Consider the following 20,239-nt stretch of genomic DNA (forward strand, 5'->3'; position numbering starts at 1 on the left):
GTTTTGTTCTCTCATTCATTCCAAAATATATTTACACGCGTATAGAGAAATTGGGAGAGATACTTTTATATTGGAAACCGGCTTTTGGCGGAGATACTCCTATAGGATAGATGCCGAATGGTAACTGGGTGGTTGCGTTTGGGTGTTCATTGCTGCCTGGCTGCCTGGTTAGCCGTTCATGTTCCTGTTCTACAACTTCAGTTCTTGTCGGACATCGAATGAATACGGTTGAGTTTTTGTTGAATACGCGCGTGTTTATAAAACTCTTCATTTATGAGAGGAAAGTGTATAATTTAGAAAATAAAATTTAATACTTTTATGAAAAGTGAAAGATTTATCAACAAAAATATAATATATCGTGTGCGTGAAGTATTTATAATTACTTAAGAATGATTTTCGATATTGTCAGTGAATTTTCAATACAAGGGGTGTCTATTTAAACGTTTTTAATTAAGCTGTATGAAGGTAATTGAACTGTCTCGCGTCGATTTGTCGCAGTTGCCGACACTATTCATTGATATATATTAACACGCCGCGCATATCTTCGCGATACATATTTCATATTTATGAATATACGCATCGGCTTGTACACTTAAAACAGCATATGCACTTATATACATCCGCGCGTACAATTACCGACGACGGCAACAAAGTCGACGATGGTAACTTCATTTGTTTAACGCATACCAACACACGCACACCCAAAAGTTTTCAGTTGGCTGTTGACGGTATGATTCCACACAAACGATAGTGCCATCAATCGAGCCGCACGTCTCCTTTTATCACATTCGGCACACATACGTGTCGCCAGAGTCGTAGCCACGACCATTTGCCATTAGGCGGTTCGATATCAAAGTTAAATAATACAAACAATACCCATAAAAAGATTACAAAAATACTGTACTGGTATGGAACAACAACATCAGTTTATTAATTATACAAATATCGAATGCATTTTTATCTGGTTTTTCTTTCGCTCCGGTCAGAAAGTTAAAGTAATAGGCAATAACCAGTGAATACCCAAGGCATATAGTGAGTGTGTACATAAGAAACGCGTTTATTTGAAAAGTGCACCATCAAACGAAAAAGTAAACCATCAAACGATCCAACAACTTCCCTTCCAAAACGGTACCAAATAAACTCGCGGCATTCGACAAATCACGTTTGCCGGTATCATCGATGCATTTACAGCTGCACTGATCTAAAAGTGCAAAATTACCGAAGTACCAAAATGTGTTTATCTCTGAATGCATGTATGTCCGTGCGTACCTGTGTATAAATGTACTGAGTATAATATATATTGGCTGGAAAATAACAAATATTTGCTTAAGTGCCAAGTGAAGTGAGTTGCTCAAATGCATACACATACACACGCGTTCTATTGCTTCCATGCTTGGTGTTATATTTCTCTGAAAAATTATTAAAACCATCGTTCACGCATAATAATCGCTTTCGTTGGAAATTCACGCCAATGTGGTGGTTGCAAACCCGCGACCAGTAAAAATAAATACATACTTTTACGTACTTACCTCTGCATCTAAGTAAAATTATCCGATTAGCGAAATGGATTCTTCCCGCACTCTTAATTGGTTATTGACTACAACACTCTGTGTACTCCAACTAATAAGTAAGTAGATTTTTACTAAAACCTAATCACAATTAAATGATAACTGATATGTGTGCTCATATAGTATAAAGTACTTGTAAGCACTTGTATCAGTGGCACAATTACTTTAATGACACTCGAAGATGATACCTAGGTACCTACATCGTTAATTTTATGGCGCATAGTATTTTGGCTTTGACACGTTTTTTTAAATTTATCTGGTGTGACTAGTCTAAATCATAATATCGCTCAAAACCCTTGCTTATCCCATTAAACGCTTATAATACTAACAATGAAGATTCACCGCGAATCGCTCTGAAAGATTGGTTACTGATTAGATTCCGCCAATCCACGAATATAAATAAAATTTTATGGTAGCTGAACTTAGACCAGCCTTTTGGTTTTATATACCTTCAGATTTGTCCTACCGAGCAATTTTTCAATCGCCCGAATTCGAGTATACCTTATCCTTTGCCTTATTTTTCGGGTTTGTGCTGACTCAGCCAGGCCAAAACTTATCAACCTTCTTCTTGGTTTGTTTTATAGGGTAATAGTATATATTTATCGAAGCGAGGGTGTCCTGACATGTACATATACACTTTCATGTCACCTGTGAATACTAATGAAGATACATAATTAAGTTAATTACAAGCAGCAATCTAAATGTTTTTATTTTCTTAATGGTCGAGTATGTGTTTATTATCTCTGCACTTTTGACATTAGTAATGTGTAGCAAAAAAACTGGGATATGCAAAGCAGGATGCCATGGTTAAATGTTGGCGGTCAATAACTATGTGACAAATTATTTGATTTGAGCCGAACTTCGACCTATTATTACATGGATATTAAAATTACCCTCTTCTCTAAGTAGGTACAACGAAATACTAGTATGTAGGCTTAGTTTATGCAGACACCTTCTGAGTTGTTGTTATTTGCTATTTGTTCACATTTAAAGTAAAATAAAGCAGGCATTAAGAATGTAAGAATTACCGGGTTTATTCCTATGAAAATTTCGTTTACTTAAATAGCTACTCATGTCCATTGGAAGAACAAAAAGAGATTCTAAAAAACAGCCGGCCTTATTGTGCTACCTTTCGGCATAGTGTACTTACATACCTACATATACTCGTATGTAGTGTGTATATGAATTTTCACATATACTCGTACTTACATACATATGTATAAGTGATTATAATGACGGAGCTTTACATTATTATATAATACTTTGTTGTACCATAGTAGTAATACCGGTACCTAGGCTTAGCACTATGATTCTTTTCGTTTCGCTTCGCCTTCTTTGCTGCGCTGCTGGTATTTAACGAATTAATTTCTATGGTTATTTATTTCTTCTTCTGTGTTATTTTAAGTCGGATCTATTTTTACGCACGAGTGTGCATCCTGCCATATGTGCAATTAGCCATTGACAATGCCTTTGTAAACCGTACCCAACTCAATTTTCTTACGCTCCTTCCGAGTTTTCTTGTGCGGCCACAAGACAATATCTTCCTTTTCAGTAGCTGTCAGTGCCTACTTCAAAACTTGTATTTGTTGGTCTGCATAGTTTTTCCACATAAATAACTTATCATAAATTAGTCCACTTGCAAAACTCTTAAAGGACACACTTAAGAACAAAACTAGAATACTGTTCAAACCGTTTTTGGTAGCGCAAACAATCGGTTTATAATTCCTTTGTATTTGGGCCGCCGATACAAGTAATCATCTGTAGTTTCTGCTTAGAATTCAGTTTAATTTTTCGACATCTGCTTTTTATTCATTAAATATTTTCTAAACTGGGAATCTGTATCTATTAGGGCCACAGGTTCTAGTCGCTGTTTTACCGTCGTTATTATAGTTCATACAGTCCATAGTTCTATGTTACGGGAATTTCGAAGTTTTCAGTGCATATTATCACTTTCTACCATGAGTGATTCTTGGGCACTCGCGAATTTTATATATTGGAATCTTGAGCATTTAACAGTCCAATTCTCTTCAATTCTCCACATCAATATATCTATGTGTGTATATATTAAAAACAGATATTTATACACCCACAGATTTCTTCTAAGTCCAAGATATTGTCTACATACATACAGTAATGGTTCATAAATGCATAAATTGAAGGCTTATAAAAATTATTAGCGGTTTATTTACGGTTGCTGAGAGATTTTGCCTGAAATTTTTTATCTTCTTTCATCCCTCAAGAAATGGTATCGTCAATTGTTTCTCTTCTACTTGTGATTCATCCACAATCACTTTCGCGAATCTCGATGTACAATAAAATGCTTTCAGCAGCCACAACAGATCCAACGAAATCGACAATAAAAGCAAGGAAAACAACGATGATTGCCATTAATGCAGTTGCTGCCATTCAAATGTAGCGGCAGCAAACGGCGCCAGTTTAAGTCGGTGCAGCAAACTCTCATGGGCGTAGCAAATATGCCTTAAGAGGGAAATATCCAAATTACCAGGTCTCCAGCATAGCTCCGACGTTGCATAAATAAGAATGTGACACGAGGAAAATGGATACTCTGCGCAAAAAATCGCTTGCCATGTCGAATAAGACGAAAAACAAAATACATATACAATACATATGTATATGCATTCGGCGCATTTTATGGCTGCGATACGCATGCGCTCCAGTGGCGTCTTTAGCGTTTAAACTTACTCAGACGGTTACACGTGAGACCCCGGTTACGAAAGTATTTGTGTACCGTCAATTAGTTGGCTTTACCTGCTTGTACGTTACGCCACTGCAGCGAATAAGCCCCGTGGCAGCTTCAGATATTTATGCATTCAACAGTCCGTTTGTGCGCCAATTGTCTGCCGACCACTCAGTTTAGCCTAATTATCTGGTGTAGTCACTTTTGTTGTACTACCATACATACTTCCTCATCTTCTGGTTCCTCATATACTGACTGTTTGCCGCACAAACTTCATCAACGCGATCACAAGCATTCAGATGTGTCTGAAGTGTTGGACACTTAACTTGCGACTTTCGTTGCGATTGTATTGGAAACTTGAGCCCCTACATTTTGCAAACCTATATGTTCTACGAACAATTTGTGCTCATCACGCCTATTTTCACCGCCCCCATTCACCTTGAATTTTGAAAACGATTAAACTCAGGTAATAAGCGGCTAAAGATAAGATCCTCTAGGTGAATTGTTTACCTAATACTTGCAAATGTATGTTAGTTTTACAGGTGGAACATTTTTAAAGCGTACATGCAGTATGCTGTGTCTGAAGCTTCGATGCTGAACTGACAAAATTCCATAAGAATATATGATATTGTTTATGATTTTAATAAAAGTTTTACATTAAAGAAGTTTAGCGAATATTTTTGCATATATGTTATAACCACTTATAGTAATTCTACTTTAGCAAGCCTTCTCTGATTAGGCTCAATTACCTTAATAAAGAAATTTCTTAATGACCTCAGATGTTGTGTTCAGAAAGCATAACTGCAGATTAGAACGCATACGGAATAATACTTGAATAATAAAATAAATGGAGTTATATATTCATCACAACAATTAAAATTTCTTCATATATGTGACAACAATAAATACCTAAAAATACACATATGGCATGTACTTAATGAGAATTATTTTTTGCAGCATCGACAAGTATTTTCCACTTCTACATGTATTTATACATATGTACATTAGTATACATTGTAAAATTCTCAAAAAAAAGTTTACTCAGTTGTCATTGGAAATACGAATGGTTGAGTTGCTGTCTTTATGGCTTCATGACACATAATGGAGAGGATCGAAAAACCGTGAAAAAGTCCTCATAAAAGGTGGAACGAAAACAACAACAAAAACAACAACCGCAGAAGTCGCAAGACCGTCGATTGTGTGTGTTAGCCATTACCACTGAGTACAAAGTTTTTCTAGCCATTAATGGATGGCGACGACCTCAAATGCTTTCCAACATCACTCCACATATATGTATACACTTGCATATGCTCGTATACATATGTATGTATGCATGTACGTTTGCACGGGCTCGAACTTGCACGTCCAATCACACTGGTGTGCATATGTCTACGTGTAAACGTGCTTATACATACATATATATTTATGCAAGTGTAGCTCCATATTTCAAGCATTTGTGAGCTTGTCGGTTGCTGTGATGTCTGCCCGTGCACTTCCTTTCCTCCTTCCGCTTACCATGCCTGGCTGTCTGTCTGCCATCGCTATTTGTCTGGCTGCAGACGCGGTCCTTCATGTTGTTGCTATTTGTGCCGTTGTTCTGCAATTTGCCCGTAACGAGAGTTGGTTTGCGCTCTTGTCTTGCTGTTGTGCGACTTTTATTTTTTTTCTGTCTGTTTTTTGGTTCGGCGTTACTCTTTCTTTTGTAAAAAATATACTTGTCCCTACTATTGCAACGAAAGGTTGGTTATTTGTTCCATATTGTTGACTGTAGCAAATACAAGTGCTTGCGCGTCGTTGAGCTTTAAATGAGTTTTAAAACTTTTTAACAAAATAGAAGTATCATTAAAGCATATCTCTATTTCAAATTAGTATTATTTTATGCTAAACGGACCTAACTTCATAATACATAAAATACATAGCAGATTATTTCACATTATATTTATATTATTATTGTTCTGCAGCTTCCGCCCAATCAGAGTCATCGCGGTTCATCACTACACCTCAAAGTCAAACCGTCGTAGACGGCGATCCAATTGTGTTTGCATGTCGGGCAAGTTCTGCCGATGGCCTCCATTACGCATGGCTTCATAACAGTAAGTAAAAGTATGCTTTATATAAGGTAAGTCTGTCTTTAGCCCCATATTTCTGTCTTCAGACGTGCCAATAAAAAATTCGACTCGTGTGCGACTATTCGAATCGGATCTTCACATAGAGACAGTGCAGCGCGATACCGATGTCGGTGATTATGTTTGCATAGCGACTAGTATGACAAGCGGAGCTCGACAAGCATCACCCCCGGCACGACTTAATGTAATATGTAAGTAGACTTTTGTACACATTAGTAGAACTCATTAGAAACAATACATGTACGTATAAAAACTTTGCACTTGTGAATTGTGAATTATATATATTCAATTATGAATTAAATTAAACTCTCTAAATATGTTTGCGAATTGTAAATAAAATTTCCTAGTCATAATCATGTAATGAGTATTTAAAGTCATTAACGGCTGTCTTGGCAGATGTGCCACGAAAATGATGTCCTATGAAATCACGAGCATGCTGCTTCTTTTTATCCGTTTATTCATTTGAGCATTTATGAACTCATACGATTCATTTCTTTTGATTAGGAACCGCCAGCTTGATATGAGTTGGCATAATAACCGCAAACCAGCTGTTCATAAGTAAATAAAAAATCACTTCAATACGAAATGCCGATATAACATAAGAAGGCTCCAAAATAAGCAGTTGGTAGCATGTGTTGCACAGATTTTCGATTTAGTGATGTTTTATATGTTTTGTTTACTTTTCATAAGATGCATCAGTCTCCAGTTGTAGACTTCTTCATCTTAATTGACTGCAGTTTGTGTTCTTGTGGTTATTTGTTTAAGTTTTCTCCGTCGTTTATACGCTTTTTGCTGTTGTTGTCGGTACATTATATATGGTTATACACACAGTAGAATGTATGCTATAGTTGCCTCGTGTCAATTCTCTAAATGGGCGATCCAACTGCACTTGCTCGCCCCATTTACAAAAGTATTCATTCTTCTTTCGACTCTTCATTTGTCTTTCTACATATTATGGGTCGGTCTCTCTCTCTCTCCAAATGTAATCTTTTAACAAATCATTTACGTCTCGTTATTTATGTACATACATACATACATATGAACAATTTGTATACACTCATTTATATGGAAGGAATTTATCTTATTATAAAACTTCATCTGTATTATACAAATACTCATTGGATCTAGATTCGGTATCACCTGATTTTGTTCTATATTGATGTCAAATTTTACTATATGATATATAATATCCGGATCCTCCAATTAAGTATATGATAGCCTGCCTTCATATACATACCTGCATACGAACCAATTTTACTAGTTGAGCGTGTTTTAAATATATGCCTCTATTATAGAATATACCATCTGATCAGATATGCCTCGGACTGGACCATTTAAACTGCGCGCGCGAACCGAATCGATAAAATTTTGTACCCTTGATTCATATATCGATTAGTATATCGTACATAAGTGTGTATTTTGTAGCTATTTGTTTACCAAGCGAAAAAAAATTTATTATGGAAAAAATTAAACTAAGACTTTGCTAGACAATTTTGTCTTTCTAATGAAATCACGGCTACGAAATCGTTGAAATGTTGCGTTGTGAAGTCTAATTCATCACAAATCCACCTCTGTTAATGACGATCACGTCGAAAAAGTTAAAGAATGACGAGACGTGGGTTTATTAATATGACTTCGAGACTGTCCAGTCGAGACTTATGTATAATAAGTTTATGAGAAATTGGATGAAGCGTTGGCATCAAGCATGTGCTGGTTCAAAAGGAGTATATTTTAAAGATTTGCAACTGATTTAATGTAATTTAAATGCTAAATCATAAGTTTTTTATCTGGTCTTCTAAATATACTTGTATTTTCATTAGTCTTGGAAAATATAATACAAAACATTTCACATAATACCAGAGTTTGTTAATAGCGTAGGATTGTGTGGAAGCATGTGTGTTATATAGCCACCACCTCTTGCCGCCATTTTTCTTGTTCTTGTTTGGTTTTAAATGTGTGTGCGTAGATTTAATATAAACACATATAACCTCACGTAATTCTGCCCAAGCCAAGTCAATTTTATTTCATGATTTGCTGAAGGCGACATTGCCTCCACCGCTATCACTGTTCACGCTGCTGTCTTCCTGCTATATTCTGTTATTCGTCTCCGTTCAGCTGCTGCTCGTAAAATTTTATGCGTTTTTCCGGCGTTGAAAACGAAAATGAAATGGAAGTTGGTGCACAATTCTGAACAAATTCCAGCTTCTCGTATTCAAGCCAAGCCGAGGGTGTAAATGTTATGAGCGACTGTTATGTTGGTAAACTTTACGTAGCAAACACCCAGTAGAGATGTGTATGCATGTGGGGTATGTACAAGTATTATGTTTGTGCATAACAAGTATTACATACTCTTATTATGAGTGTTTGTATGCGGGTGGGTGAAGGAATAGCAGTCGGACATGGTATGCGGAGGGTCGTTAGAATGTTTATTCCGTTAGTTGTTGGGTTGTTCTGCTGTTCTGCTGTTGTTAACGATTTGCCTTTTTATTTTGTTTTTATGTTTTCATGCCGCTCTGCTGCATTTAACGACTTTTCTCCGTCTTCTAGTGTTATCCGGCCACCCCAATTTCAATTTTATAAGCCCACATGTGCGTATGTAGGTATCAGTGTAATACGATTATTTTATACACTCTGGTGTTCTTTGCAAATGTTCTGATTTTTCCAACATTTCCTTAATATTTTTGTTTCACTTTCATGCATATTTGTTGTCTTGTTTCTTAAATCCCATTTGGTTATAGAAAATAACGATGAGAAATGAAGAATGAAGTCTCGTTTTTCACCTAGTCAGTGGGTGGCATTGGTGTATTACGTCTCTCAAGATGTAGACAAACAACCCCATGAAGATTACATTCCAATTGTATAGGAGCAGCGACTGACTTTGCAAACATTGTTTTTAGCGATTGTTGGCGATTGTTTCAATGTCCTCATTCATTCTCAACGGTTTTCAGTGGATCCTTGGTTTGCCATTCATTGTCAGACAAATATTATTGCTTTTGTTCGCCTTCTTTGTTATAAGGGGATTGATTTTGTTGTTTTTGCTCTCCTGTTGTTGACGTTTATTGTTTACATTTATGCGTGGGTTGGAGTGCTGTTGACTGTTATGTTCACTTCAATGTGGCAGGGTGGTATATAACATAGGGTAGCGTATACTGCTTCTTTGCGGTGACGGTGAGAAAATGTGTGTTAATATTGCATAAAAAGGAAGATTGGTTACCAACGAGATAATCTTTGCCAAAGTAATTAGGCATTCAACAAAAAGTTCAAATTTAAACATAAATATGTAAGAGCATCCATGCACGTATTAACATTTATTATAAAATTTGATTATTTTTTTATTTTATTTTTAGCAAAATACCTATACAACCCTAGGCTTAGGTTATTAAATTATTTTATTATTAAATATATAATATGAAAACGCCAGGATAAGACATAATTCTAATTTTATTACTGAAACGAGTGTTGCAGTATATCCATATGTACATATGTGGAAATGCTATAGATGGTTACTTGCAAATTTAAATGCATATATTACACATGTATTTACTTCCATTTGTATTTATCAAGCCGAAAGGCAATTGAACTCACATCTCTTCTTGCACCGTCAAAGGCGCTACAACGTAATCACTTCGCGCTAAATTTATTTCCGTCTTTTAACACCTTCATTTACCTTCGCACAATCAAAGTGAAATATTTCTCACACTGCATTTCCAAACATCATACTATAAACAATTTTCTCGTAAGGCTAAAAATAAAGCAAACATGTTAATTACAATCGCTGCAGCGATGATTGATAAACTTTAACCTTTTTGTTTACGCAGTACACGATCGCTGACCCGTCAGGGTAAGGCAACGAAACAGAGGAGACTAGTACCTACATCTTTATAGTGCTGGAAATCCTTGTCCTAAACTAAAAACTAACAAGGCATGGCAGCCGACAGTTAATATTAGTGTGTTAATTGGCATTACCTAACTGAATTATCTGACATGCAAGTGTATTTTTAAATTTTTTTGCAAAATAAATTATACGTGTGGCTTCAAATTTGAATTTTCCTACCGGTACTCTATTTATATGTCAGCATGCATTCTTTATGTGCATTCTGCTTGTTCGTACTCTTTTCCAATATAAACAATCCATACAAACATGGAGTTTTACACAACATAAGAAGTACAATAGCATAACGAACTATGTGTTTGGAAGATGAGAAACTAAAAAAATCAAGGCAGAAAATAAGCCACACTTCAAATAATTAATAAATAAAGCGTTGCAGCGATTAACCACAAAATCGAAATTTGCAAAACATGAAACATTTAATGAATTGGAATGAACTTTTTCAATATTCTAACTTGATCACGCTGAATGTTCGTACCTTGACGAACGAATGGCTATCAGGCCATACCAACTAAAATCAAACATAAATATAGTTTTACAATTTATTAAATATTAATTTATAATATATATGTATGTAGCAGTATGAAATAAATGATTATAGTCTCTATTGGCGCTACTCGTATATTTAAATTGATTACGCTATTCTCGATTGATTACGCTATACTAATAAGTAGCTGCCAATCAATCAAAGGTTTCATACTCGTACTTAAAGAATTCCTCCGCCACCCTAATTTGTAAGGCACTTCAGTCGCCAATACTCCTTCTTACCCTTCTTTTATATCTTATTTCGCCAATTTGCAGGGATTCAAGCGGCCTCCGTGCAGTTGTTAAGCAGCACTCACAATGAAGTCACTCTCAAGTGCCATGTGGAGGGCTCTTCTGGCGACGGAATGCTCGAAATCGAATGGTTCCGCAACAGTGAAAAATTGAGTACCCTCAAAAATATTGAACTACAACAAAATCGACTTATTATACGCCAACCCAGTGCCGCAGATAGCGGACTCTATCGCTGTATAGCCTCTAATGCAGCTGGTCGTGCGATGAGTAAGAAAGGTTACGTACTACAATGGTCGAACAACAAAAGTGGATCGCTTGAACGCGACAGTGTCAGCTTTACATCTTCCAGTTGCATTCCACGACTCAAGAAAAATCAAAAATTGCCAATAGAAGCCAAGAACCAGATATTTCTTTGCCGTGGCAAGCGAGGTGGTCAGACAAGCGAAGACAAATTACCAGCCGCTACAGATATTACCATCACAAAAGGTCCCGCCGACAAGCAAGTTAAAGAGAATGAGCCTATAGAAATGGTTTGCTTACACTCAGTGCCGGAAAAATATCATCAAGGGCAGCTACGGTGGCGAAAAGACGGTAAAATATTTCGTATGGTGGAACTCGGTGCATCTGCTACCACGTCCATGTCTACACCCACTGAAACCGGCAAGGAATTGGCACTACGAGAAGATACTCGCATAGTGCTCAACCGATCTAATGGCTCATTGCTGTTCAGCAATGTGTTTGCAAACGATGCCGGGCAATATGTTTGTCAAATCTATGTGGAGGGTCTTCGCCCCATTACTTCGGAACCTGCCGAGCTACAAGTCATTGAACAGTTAAAGTTCATGCCGCAACCGACGTCAAAAAACTTAGAACTGGGTAGTGTTGGGAAGGTGCATTGCAAGGCGCAAGGAACGCCCTCGCCTAATGTCAAATGGATACGGGTAAGTAGAAGTTGCATGCCACAAGTAGAATAGCATTCAATACACATTCCTACACATGTTTAAGAGCTTATGCACTGCTGCTGATGATGGTCATTATAAAACGAATATTCAGCATAAGCTGGAGACAACGAAAAGATGAAATATTAAATGTTCAAACAACATGGCAGTGCCGCAAAAGCTCAACGGCTTTTTCACTTACCATTGTCTATTTTAAGTAAAACTTGGTGAACAGATCTGTTCACTTTTCAAACAAAGACACAACAAACGATGAAAAGGAATGAGAAAAGAGGCAACTTCAGCATGCTTCACTGAGTTTCTTGGCTGTTGTTTTTTGACAAAAACAAAATTAATATCGCATACTGTAAAAATATTGCTAAATTTGAAAATCTTATGGTTAAATACAGTTATAATAAGTATTAGAATTTAAGCATCAAATACAGCAAGAATACCTTTAAAGTAGCTCCAATTGAAAATCAGTTAAAAATTACCTGCGCTCATATTGACTTGCAATAGTCCTGACTTGGCCCCACATATCTATATCGTATCTATATCCATTAACGTTAGTATACTTTATGGCTGTTTTAAATGGCCTTCAATGGATGGGTTAAAGCTTGATTCATTACTTTCAGGTGGACTGCGGCACAAAGTAAAAAAATCACTTTGAAAAATTAAAACCGCGGTTATTCAAAACTTGCAGCCAATACAATCACAAAAATCTCAATAGTTGGGCGAAGTGGTTTGGATTATTGCTTCAGCGTCCGCTTTGATACACAAAAGTACATATTGATGTACATGCATAAACGTATGATTACCTACAGATTGAGATCTGCGGTGGTCCAGTAGATGCACAATTTTTAAACAGACGCCAACATGTCGAAAACTCATAGTAACATATATATATTATATGTAGATACCACAAAGCTGACGAGCTCAAAGGTATACTTCAAACGAACAACCGTCAAATTTCTTCTAACGCCTGCAAAAATTGAAAACACAACTTTTTTGCTTTAATACATATCTATATACTTGAAAGGATACTGTTTTTATCCTTATATAATATTGTTTTATTTTTTTTTTATATTCTATTCATCAATTTCCGTTTAGGAACCTGGTGCTCAATTGCCCGAGGCAATCGATGACATCAACGGTACGCTAATATTTAAGAACGTCAGTGCTGAGCACCGCGGCAATTACACCTGTGTGGCGAGTAATTCGCAAGGTCACATCAATGCCACTGTTACCGTTAATGTGGTAGTAGCACCACGATTCTCCGTTGCTCCCGAAGGTCCTATCGAAACTGGTGAAATGGGGGTGGCGGTCATCCACTGCCAAGCTATTGGTGATCCCAAACCAACAATAAAATGGGATAAGGACTTGAAATATTTAAGCGTGAATAATACGGACAAGATGCGCTTTCGCTTCTTGGAGAATGGCACGCTCGAAATACGTGACGTACAGCCGGACGATGAGGGTCGTTATGGATGTACGATAGGTAACAGTGCTGGACTGAAGCGCGAAGAAGTACGATTCGTTGTTAAATGTGAGTAAAGTAAACTTTTATAATTTTTCATTAAATTTAAAAAAGAATAACTAGTAGAAGCTAGGGATCTCTTAAAAGCGAAGTATTGAATTACAGTTTCCTTTTATTTTCGTAACGTTTGCAGCCTCTGATGCTGCATCGGAAGAATCCGGCGATGGTTTTCTAATTACACGCGCGGTTCTCATCACCATGTCCGTAGCGTTTGCTTACATAATTTTGGTTGTTGGTTTAATGATTTGGTGTCGCTTCCGTCGTCAAGCGCGTAAGGCACGTCTTAATGAAGCGAATAAAGATAACCCCGAGTCCGGTGAGATGGGTAAATTACCCGAAAACGAGCCTTGCCTGCCAGATCACGCTTCTTCGGGAAAAGTACGCAAAGTAAACGGTAACAACAACCCGCGTGGCAGCGGCAATGAAGCAGCGAAATCCGATGACACTGCTTGCAGCAACCACTCGAAGGGCTCAAAACGTTCGCACGCCTTGGATCAGCTTTCCCTCCCACGTTCTGGTATCTCTGAGTTGCTACAAATAGGTCGAGGTGAGTTCGGTGATGTTTTTGTTGGAAAGGTGAAAGCGTCGGTTATTCGCCAAGTAGATGAAAAAGATGTCGAATCGGAAAGACACAATGGCAGCGATAATAATTGTGCAATCACTTCAATCGAAAAACGACGCTCAAAAACGTCAATGGATGACATCGAAGAGATACGAGAAGAGCAGGAAACAGGAAGTGCCGATGGTGATACGACTTCTACAACAACAGATGAATACAAATTAGTGTTAGTTAAGGCCTTGAATAAGTTCAAGGATGAAAATATTTGTCAGGAGTTTAAAAGGCAAATCGATATGTTTCGTGCTATTTCACATAAAGGTGTGGTCCGATTATTTGGATTATGTCGTGAAAAAGATCCTCATTACATGGTTTTAGAATACACTGATTGGGTGCGTGTAACATGAAATTTATAACAGGGAATCTCATTTATTTATTAACACAATTTTTATTATAATTAGGGTGATCTGAAGCAGTTTCTTCTAGCCACTGCCGGCAAAGTGAATACTTCAAACAATTCTGCTCAATCGCCTCCGCCATTGCAGACCGGACAAATTTTGGCGGTAGCATACCAAATTGCACGTGGTATGGATGCCATTTATAGGGCTCGATTCATACACAAGTAAGCATTAGCATTAACATAAAAATTTAGCAGTTTTAATAGAGCATTTTAATTTACCATTATCATTGTATTTTTCATTTTGTAAGGGATTTGGCTACCCGTAACTGTGTCATTTCGAGTGATTTCATTGTAAAAGTATCATATCCCGCCCTATCGAAGGATAAATACAGCCGAGAGTACTTCAAGCATCGCAACACTCTTCTACCCATTCGTTGGTTAGCACCCGAATGTATTCAAGAGGATGATTATACAACAAAGAGTGATATCTTTGCATTCGGTGTCGTTGTTTGGGAATTATTCAGCCAGGCCACGAAAGTGCCTTTCGAAGAGCTGAGCAACGAAGAAGTCATACAACGCAGCCAATCGGGCAATTTAGATTGGGCATGTGCAAGTGGTACACCGGATAGTCTGAAGGAGATTTTGGTGAGAATAGCATAAATGATATGTATCTATACATATGTATGCATCATATATACATATATGATTTTAAATAAGTAAATATTACGCAGTAATTAATTTACTAAGAATATTTTTTGCTTAAAAACGAACGTTTACGAATGCATTTGAATACACATTTAACGGTTATTGTATGTTTTCTTTCTTTTGTAGCTTACGTGCTGGAACTCCAACCCAAAAGAACGACCCTCATTTAGTCAACTGTGCTCAGCGCTCAGTAAAGCAATGCAAAACGGTGATAAATAATTTTCATACTTTATATTACTTCAACTTAAAATATGATTTTACGTGTAAGTATATATATATATATAATTAGCTGCATAGATTAATTTCGAGGAATTTTAGTGTTAAGTCTAAAAAATTTTATTCCAATAATTATTGGCTAAGTAGTTTCCAGAATCTAAATTGTTTGAATATACATATATGTAAGTATATGTGGACTTTGACTGAGCAGTTGTGGAAAATGTGTTAAACACATCGATAGAAAGTACTCGTTTATTATCGCCTAAAGTTTCGTAGAAATGACCCGCCAATCAGCTCCACAATATTTATAAAACATGCATTTACTAGATTTAACTAATAATCGATTTGGTTGTACAAAAGTATTGGTCATACATATAAATATTTATAGCCAGAAATAATGAAAAAGTAGTATTTTTAATTACAACATTTACAACAAACATATGTACATACACATTCACTTATATATAAGATTTTTTTGAACTTATTTGCAACGTGTTGAAAACTAGGAGCAGCTACAAACCGAAACTTCCAATTAAGTTTTCCTTAGAATAATTAACATGTGTACATACATGTTTTATATGTATGTAGGTATAGGGTTGGTAATGACATCTTCTTCAAAATGTATTATATGCGTACTTTGAGCTCATATTTATTTACTTTGAACATTTTGTGCAGTGCAAATGCACTTGTAGCATTGTTTGAATGTCCATATGTATGAACTTGATTCAAAAATCAGCAACGAATTCTTTAGGTTACCATGCAATAAGCTTAATCATATCTTAGGGACTTTATATTACTAAGTTACTAGCCATTTTAATAAGCATACAATCATAAGTCATAGAAATTCCACTGTACATACAACATATGTACACACATAATATTCGCAATAATTATTTATTTATGTAGAAGCAAATATAAATTCATATAAGAAGAATACATAAGCATACATGTATGTGGAGTAAACATATAACCAGTGAAGCATTTACACATAAACTAAAACAAAATTCAAACAATTACTAGTACATCAAGATTTAGAAAAATGGATACCACATCGCATTTATCTTTATACATCCGTACATACCATACATTTAATATGTACAAATATTTGACAAAACGCCATAAGATACGAGTATGTATATTATAAGTATTACCCAGTCACGAATGATTTATTTATCATTCGAAACTGTTCGGAAAGCATCGAAATCTTGTCTCTAAAACAAACGGAATCGCGACCTACGCTTTCGCTAATACTAATCATCAGTTTACAAGTACATATGTTTTTCAGATAACTGATAAAATGATTAACATCAGCTTAACTTTGCAATATAGATTTCCCGAACGGTTTCTATTGTAGCTTTATAAGAGTTGTATATTCTTATCACTTTTGTATGTTGGTTTCTTTCATAATAAATAGTCATAATAGTATGGTTTAAGTTTATTAAAAACTATTAAATTCTTTTGCAATTTTTTACTAAAAGTCCAATGGAAATCTATAAATAAGATATATATAGTAGCTTATCATACATGTATGTAGTAGGTATGCATATTAGTTCTAAGTGCAATTTAAGCTTTTCATGTTTGGAAAACAATATTTTTTTTATAAAAAATATATTTATGTAACTAATAAATAATAAAATATGCACACATATATAATAAATAATAGAGATGAAAAAATGCTTGTTTGTCCCAAATTGTCCTCTCTTAGCGCTCGTCAATATAATACGTATTTGTAAACACTTTTCAAACTTGCCTCTCATACTTAATGGAGCAGCCGAGAAACTTAAACTTTTGCACAAATAATACAAATGAATCTGAATGAATGCAAGTGGAGCAAACAAATTAGCGCCAACGCTTGGTATGAAAACACTAATTGTGCACAAACACATACATATTCGTACTTGGTTTTCACAAGTGACGTGAAAATAAATGTGTTTGTGCTGTTGACTCTGCGCTTGCTTCTGCATACGTCTGTAAATGTGCTGTCAAACACACAAACAATTTTACGGTCTTATATACAAATGTATGTGTGTATATACTTAAGTGTACCAATTCAAACGCCGTCAAGTATGATGAAGTTTTCGGGTTAATTGATGAAGCTCATGCTTCATTTCCGTATCCGTTTCCGGCATGATGCATATGGTGCATACGCAGCGTCAAGAGGCGGACTACGGAGCGTATGCGCAACATTTGGTTAGAATAGTAAAACGGTTCGAGTGTGTAGCAAGCGTGAAATATCTCAGGCACTAAAATATTGACGTATTCTAGTGAACACCCCCACCACAAGTGAGAGCTCATTAAGCAGACAGGAAAATACGAAGCAGAAATAAGTGAACCATATTTATTCACTCATTTGCCATGAGTAGATTCTGAACATGCTTGTATCAATGTTGCCAGTAATGAATAGACAATAAGAACATAACTAGCCACTGTGTAAACTGAACATTCTTTGCGTTTGCTTGTTCGACATAGTTTCTGGAAAGTTTGCCAGTTCGACATGAAAATATTCACTTATTGTTCGCTGTTCTTGTGAGATTGCGTGTAACGTACATGTCCTTATTACCTAAGTGATAACACAGACTATTGCAATAACTTGTAAATGTATAAACTTATAAATATGCACGCTGTAAATGTACCGAGTATGAATTGGATGGCAAGAATAAGATTGACATTTTTTACTCGGCGACTAAGCGCACTACTGAGTTGTCCAATGAGTTCGAAATATGTCTGTATGTGTGCCTACTTGGAATCACATTTTGACCCAAGTACAGGTTATATCATTGGACATCATTAAATCGACGGATAATATAATATTATATATAATGTAGTCGACGCTTTTTAGTATCATATTATTAATAATTCTTGCAATTACAGTTATTTTGTAACTCCGAAGATGATTAAAAATAATGTCAGAAAGAGAAATTTAACATCGCTTACATATCCCAAAAAGAGCATCAAAACCCATCTTCAATCACCTGAAATTCAAATATTAGAAACTACTAATTTGATTTCTTTCAACACAGATGGCATCAATCGAGGTAATATATTCAAAATGAGTGAGGAAAAAAAACATTCATTGTAACACGACAAATCCCATCAAAACTAAACAAACAGAGAGTCGTACTTTTTTTCTCCAACAAATCACGAATGTTCATGTGCAGACTGCTGCCCAAACACATACATACAACTATCACACTACGTATGCAATTTTGTACATGAGACTGCATCGTATAAATCAAAAAAGTTAGACCTTTTGCTGGTTTTCATTGGTCCAATGCATTTTGTGCAATGATTTTTGTTGTACTACAAAAGTCCGCCAGCAAAGACTGCAGGGGTCAATATTCCATATTGCACTCCAAACTCGAATCGTATTCATACACATGGATTAGTGCAGCCGAAACCAATATGTAATATTGATAGGCACCGCCGTGTGTGAATAGTATATGCAAATATCTAGTGCACTTTTTGTAGTGTTTGTTTAGTTTTTTGTTTGCAAATTCATAGTGACCCCTTCTTCTAAATAAGTGCAAGCACCTGGTGCACACTGGATTCGAATTCAGCATTGTGTTTGTATTTGCCGTCTGTCTCTGGCTGATGTGTTATTTGACTAATACCGCCGCTAGCAGTCGAGCGAAATTGCATTATGTAAGAACCAAAACCATGGACGATACTAATGTTTTTTTTTTATTAATCTTTCTACCCTTATAGAATAATTGTTTGAAATCCTTGTTATTACAGCTAACTGTATTTATTTCATCTTAATGTTTGTTAAACTCAGGCATTTTCCAATTCAATAAAGAATAGATTAGATATAATAAACACAAATTTAATGAAACTTTTAATATTAAGTGGTAACGGTGCATTTACTTATTTTACTTATTGAGAAATCAGCGAAACTCAAGCCAGATCGAAGTTCTGCCAAATACAAAATACGTTATGTGTTTAGTAAGTCTTGCAATATCTTGTATATTATTTTGCGTCCACGGAGTGTGCAGCGGTGAATTTGAAGTCAAGACGCAAATAGAACATCAACATCAACAGCAAATGAAAATAACAGATTCATATAATAAAGCAGACATCGAAACGCCGTATGCCCATGGAAACTTCAAACGCTTACATAAACTTCTGCAGCGAAGCAAGACTGGAGAGTTTGTATGAGCTACTTTCGAGCAGCGAGGCTCTGTGAAATGAAAATAAATACGACTGATTTGTTGAATGATGAAAGCCACAAATTAATGAGCAGCATGTGATACGTTGAAAGGTAAATGCCTTGTCGAATTGATGGATCGAAGCGCGATATCGTGCGCACAATGTGAAGGAAGCAAACATGCGTTCACATATGTATGTGCGCTCGGGTCATTGGTTTCAATTGTAGAATTTTTTTAGCGATCTAACGCACCAGGTCATGCTAGACATGGAATACCCTTTCGTGTAGCTTACACCAGTTGTAATTCAAGGCCATATGATTGTAGCATTTGCACCACAAATAGGCGAAGAAACTCAATCACATATATAACGATAATTAATGTAGCTAAGTACATACGAGTATGTGTGTATGGTAAGTATACATATATACTTGTACATAAGGAAAAATAATCCGAGCAGCAAAGGAGAGTATTTGAACGTTCAGCTTTAAGGTTCGCAGAGTTGATAGACACAGCTGGAACATACTTTGTCAGGCAATGGTCTCACATTGTTCAAATTTATAAACATGATGCAGCAGCATAACTTCAATTGCAGTGTATTTCAGAGTATAAAATGTTTTTATTGTGTAGAAGTCAACGCTCTAATTATATACATATATATGCATGTACATATGTAATGTATATGTACCT

General features: G+C 36.0%; 1 protein-coding gene across 1 annotated transcript; it reads left to right on the forward strand.

The window, feature by feature from the left end:
* The first annotated feature begins 58 nt into the window (after positions 1 to 58).
* Positions 59 to 19,249, forward strand: otk (off-track). Its single transcript, XM_014236464.3, has 9 exons — positions 59 to 1,627; positions 6,228 to 6,359; positions 6,422 to 6,583; positions 11,083 to 11,999; positions 13,104 to 13,539; positions 13,664 to 14,478; positions 14,548 to 14,708; positions 14,795 to 15,131; positions 15,318 to 19,249. The coding sequence occupies exons 1-9, from the start codon at positions 1,564 to 1,566 to the stop codon at positions 15,408 to 15,410; spliced, it is 3,117 nt and encodes a 1,038-aa protein (XP_014091939.2). The 5' UTR covers positions 59 to 1,563; the 3' UTR covers positions 15,411 to 19,249.
* The last annotated feature ends 990 nt before the right edge of the window (positions 19,250 to 20,239 follow it).

The sequence above is a fragment of the Bactrocera oleae genome, chromosome 4 (assembly GCF_042242935.1).
Source record: "Bactrocera oleae isolate idBacOlea1 chromosome 4, idBacOlea1, whole genome shotgun sequence".
Taxonomy (NCBI): Eukaryota; Metazoa; Arthropoda; class Insecta; order Diptera; family Tephritidae; genus Bactrocera; species Bactrocera oleae.